Raw genomic sequence first — 5,294 nt, 5'->3', positions numbered from 1 at the left:
GCTTGTTAAGGTGATTAGCTGACGAGCTCCACCTGGGCCAGACTGATTGATTATCTGATCGTGCGCCTCCCGAACCTTGTTAATAAAACATCATTTCTTAAAAATGTTGTGTTCCACAAAAGAAAGACAAATCTACCAAACTTGCCAAATTGACCAAAAAAATATGCAATATCAGAGGAATTTTAATAAAGAATTCACATATACTGTATGTCAGGCCATAACCGCTGTAGACATTAAGGCGTATTCTGAATAGTGCTCGTATTCAGAATAATGGCTCATCAAATATGGGTTTTTCAGCGATTCATTCTTAAGGGCCGGTCACACTGAACTTTTCATTCCTTGACTTCCATACATACGCATGCAAATGTGGGTGTCAGGAGATCATCGCAATCACTCACGTCAGCACAGTCACCTCCTCCGACACACATCAGATCCCAATCACCCGAATTCTGATCACCTGCACCTGTATTACCAATTAAGCCCGCTATATCTTCTCACTCCACTCAGCATTCCAGTGTCCGGTCTGCCGTTCACTACCTGAACATTGCCAGACTCATTACAAGCTTTACTAACTGTTGTTTCCTTACCTCCAGAAGTACATTCAGTCTCCGCTCTTCCGATTCTCCTCAGCCCCGGTTCATCTCCAGGATTCCTACTACTATCACACCCAGATTACCAAGAAGCTAAGATCCCCAGAACTCTCTCATATCTCTCTTGCTCACCTGCCTTTGATCCTAACCAGCACCACATTGACAATAAACCCCTCTGTTTACCTGAACTCCTCTTGTCTCTTGCCTGTGTGTGACAGTGGGAGGCCAGACACAACCTCAGACAAAGTAGTTTTGCATTTTGTTGCGTTCCAAAGTTCAAGTTTGGTGAACTCAGCCCTGTGAATTTATATCGCGTGAAGATGTGCGACCAATAGAATATCAGCATGAGCTCTTAGTTGAACTAAAAAAACACAAACTTGAAATTTGCAGGATCAAAGTGTTGCAGTAAAGTGGCATAGACCGCTTGTTTTTACCTTTTGGATGTATTATATGTTGATATTGATATATGAATTATGTTTTTAAAAAAGATGCTGCAGAGCATGATATCATATTACGATCATCGCTGTGTCTGTAGATATTCTGCATGCTCAAAGTATAGTGTAACAGAGGCTTTACACATCTACATTTGCTATCCTAAATCTTTTAATTTTTTCCTGTCCAACTAAAGTAATTATTTTTAAATGTCATATAAAATACAATCACTTTTCTGATCAGTAATTTTTTTTTTATAGCTTTTTCCAGTTTATTTTTATTTGTTTATTTTGTGGCATTTTCTTGTCTGGTGTGAAATGACTTGTCTTTATTAATCTCAGCGGAAATTAAACCAGTCCATGTCAGCTCTGTAGGAACTACAACAATTCTGATAAGATGGACAGTGTATTTCTGATAAATGTATTTCTTTGCATATGTTGAAACATTTATGCAAAATTTATCTAGTCTATTTAAAACGTCTGCAGATTTTTTTTCTTTTCTTTCTCAGCAACAACGCTTGTGTATATTAAAAAAATTAACAATAATAAAGTTTCCTGCATAGATAGATCTGTATCATTTAGGATATGAATACTCTGAAACTTACAATTTCATCTATAAACATGAAGTGGCTTATGAAGGACTGTATTTATGATGCTATAAAATTAATTCATTGTAAGTTTATGACATTCCTGCAGAGTTACGATTCAATACTGTTTTGCAGCAATCCTGCAATTTTTCTCCACTCAAGTTCCCTCTGATCGATCCACAATCAGACAACTTTCCAGTTATACATCAGCATTTCAATTACAGATATCAAGTTTCCAACTCGCTGCTTAAACAAAGTGATGGGCTATGTCAGAATGAATCATTCTCTGTATAAAAATTCTGATTTATGGCCACAGAGATCAGCTAGAAAAACACAATCCATCAGCCAGGTCTCAAAAAAATACAGAGCTTTAAGTGTTTGAGTGAGCTGTTACATTCTGAGGATGTTATTTGATGATGGCTGGATTTTTTCCATTACCAGCTCGAGTTTGCATTGAAGACCATTAGAGGCACTCATCACTTCTAAAAATTCAGCAAATCAGCAAGAAAACCTGACAGCACATAGCAAATTTATAGATTAACTTGCTAAAACAATGTATGTTATCTGGGGGGTTTAGATCCAGTCGCTGTGGAGTACAAAAATGTACAATTAATTATTAAGTTCATTGTAATAAAAAAATAAATTAAAAAAAGTGTAAAATGCAGTGACAGGAATCATGCAGTCTAATTTTAGTCAGTCCAGTACATTTCTTTTGGTTTATTAACTGAATTTGAATCTCAGTCTTGTTGCTTGTTAATTGAACACTCTACCTAACATGTCACAAAGATTCATTAAATTGTTACAAATTGTTTTGTTTTCTTTGGTCGTATCTTACCTGTCTTCAGGAAGGAAGATTTCAGTGTGTTTTTTTTTTTTGGCAGCTCAAAATGTAGAAATTACCATGTGCTAGCAATTATATATAATTTAACTCAAAAAGTAATCAAAGGAGAGTGTGGAGAGTTTCGTTAACTGAGGCATTTTGAACATTATAATAATTAAATGTATATGCAATGATCTGACATATTTAAAGGTGATTAGTGATTTTAAACTGAGCAGTTAAATGCCTCTTAAACCCTCCTCCCATATCTTCACAGTCTATAGGTTTTTAACTCATCATTGGCTGACTTGTTTTCCTTGTTTTCTTATTATTAACCCTGTAAAGCCTTACATATGAAATAATAGTCAGAAAAATATTTCAATCAGTGAGAATACTTGCTAATATGACACACTAGACTTTATAAGGATAAGCATTGCTTATATTTTGCAATTTTAAAAGCCTTTAATATGTTAATCTGTTATTTGATCTTTGTCTTTCAGAAATGGATTTGCTGCGCATACTGCTATACTCTCTCATATTCCTGCTGAGTGTGTTTGGTAACCTGCTCATCATTGTGGTTTTGGTGGTGAATAAGCGAATGCGGACGGTGACCAACTCATTCCTGCTCTCCCTGGCCATTAGTGATCTCATGATGGCTGTTTTCTGCATGCCCTTCACTCTTATTCCCAACCTGCTGGAGGATTTCATCTTTGGAGCTGCCATGTGCAAGATTGTGGCCTATCTCATGGGTGAGATGGACTTTCATGTCTTCTAACCTTAAATGAGCATGTTATTAATGTAGCCCACTAAATCACAAAGAACAGAGCAACTTCTTTGCACTGGATATCCTGCTGGCATATGGGACCCAGGGAAAGTCTGTTTACTGACTGTCTTCATAAGCACTGGTAAAAATCACAAGCTTCAAGTGCTCTTGCCTAGATCTTCAGAACTTTATTTGGCTTTAAATCTAAAGACACTCATTATTTCTACTGTTTAATTTAGTCTATGCAGGCACAGTTGGGATTGAAATAGTACTGCGACATGAATATTTAAATTAAGTTATTATTTTCTGTAAAAACACGCCTTTGATTTAAAAAAAAAAAATGTTTGGTTACGTTTTCTTTTGATTATGTCAGTAGAAATTGATCATATAATGATGGAGAAAAGCAATAAAACTGAGTAGTAGAATGCATGGTATAGTAAAGAGCACTTTTTAATAGATGATCAGAGAATTTGGTGTCTCAATCTCAGTGATGGCCCGATGCTGTCTAGACCCAGGGATGAAGAATTATTGCTTGAATTATTATTTAGACATTTCTGTTTTTCACTCTTTTCACTCGTTTTGTTGGTTCAGTTAATGCCAACAAAAATAATTCATGTAGTGGCAACACAATTGGATTAAGTAAACTTTCATTTTACAAATTTAAAATACCATTGAACATTAATGCCTTCTGTCTTGCTTAGTTTGGGCCTGAAAGACACTTAACTTTCAATAATTGATCATCAGTATGGCCACACTGACTGACTCAAACTGAATAACGACATTGCTGCCTTTTGAAGAACTGCTTATAGCTGAATTGAACTCATTTTAAACTGATGAATTTCACAGTGTAATTGATCTGAACTGAACCAAACACTGAAATGACTTAAGCTCAATTATGACACTATTGTATTTTAGCTACTTTACAGCAAAATCTGAACTGATTCTAATTCTAATTGATTTTGTAATTATTATAATTTTTTTTCTGTTTTGATTTAATTTAGTAATTCATGGCCATGAATAAACACACACACACATAGTGCTTAACAACAAATACCACCCAAATGTAAGGTTTGTGCCACAGCTGGCCTAAACTAACAGTATTGGTTAATTGTAATTGTATTGTTAATCCACCAGTATGTGTAAACTCTTTAGTCACAGTAGTATTTGTAATGCTAAAATATAATTGATTTTGTTACCCATGAATTTTTGAATTTACTGTTTTACATGAAAGGCAGAAAAAAAAGCAAAACACTTTATTATTATTATTTTTTATTCAGATGCCCAATTACAAATACAAATACAGTCCAATAAATTTGTTGAGCACTGTATGTTTATTTGTGTAATATTTGTGTTTTCTCTTTATTATGAGAGATGGTCTAATATATTTGTTAAGCACTGTGAATACACAAATATTTTAGGAATCTGTCAAAAACTTGCTTAAAACTAAAGATTTTCTTGTCATTTATTAGGCAAATAACAAACTGAAACAGTCCTTATTCACACATAATAACCAAAAAACTTAATATTCAAACTTAAAGTGATGTGACAGCTATGGTTTACACACTTTGGTGTTTCCTGTGCAAATTGCAGAAACTGTTGCATTGTATTTTAAATAATAATCTATTATAATGGTATCATGTATTTCAGGGTTTGGCTCATTAACAATACTGTACTGTAAAAACAACACAAATAATCTGCGATATGAGCTACACTAAAACACAAGTCAAACTGGCTAGGTGAGACTACTCTTCATTTGTAATACAGTTACCAGGATGTCAGATTTTGGCACCCACACTCGCTTTGAGAAATTGGCCACTGATGTAGACATATGTATGCATGCATCTAGCTTGATCTGCACTGTTTCATGGATCACTACCTCCCTAAATGAAAGTCAAGGCTCACCCAGCAACAGCCGACACAATGCCAAGGTCAGATCTGACACGCATGGGCTGCTGGCAAATGGCTTGAAGGGGCAAAAACATCAAAAGACAGTTCTGTTTTGGACATCAGTGGACACTATTGTTTTGCATTTGCATAAAAGTTACAGGCACAAGGAACGATTCAGGTACAGTGGCCTGAAAACAATTACACTGTCATGTTTTTTTT

At 35.1% G+C, this 5,294-nt stretch overlaps 1 protein-coding gene across 1 annotated transcript in view; it reads left to right on the top strand.

Annotated features, from left to right (window-relative positions):
- LOC107702999 (cholecystokinin receptor-like) overlaps window positions 1–5,294 on the top strand; it is a 31,782-nt gene that overhangs the window by 13,805 nt on the left and 12,683 nt on the right. The window contains exon 2 of the mRNA XM_016505490.1: window positions 2,926–3,174. Within this exon, the coding sequence (XP_016360976.1) occupies window positions 2,928–3,174 (247 nt within the window). The 5' untranslated portion in view covers window positions 2,926–2,927. The remainder of the gene's footprint in view (window positions 1–2,925; window positions 3,175–5,294) is intronic.

Source organism: Sinocyclocheilus anshuiensis, unplaced genomic scaffold, assembly GCF_001515605.1.
Source record: "Sinocyclocheilus anshuiensis isolate Anshui unplaced genomic scaffold, SAMN03320099.WGS_v1.1 scaffold1094, whole genome shotgun sequence".
NCBI lineage: Eukaryota > Metazoa > Chordata > Actinopteri > Cypriniformes > Cyprinidae > Sinocyclocheilus > Sinocyclocheilus anshuiensis.
Note: the sequence above shows the minus strand (reverse complement) of the source record. Positions and strands in the feature narration are given on the sequence as shown.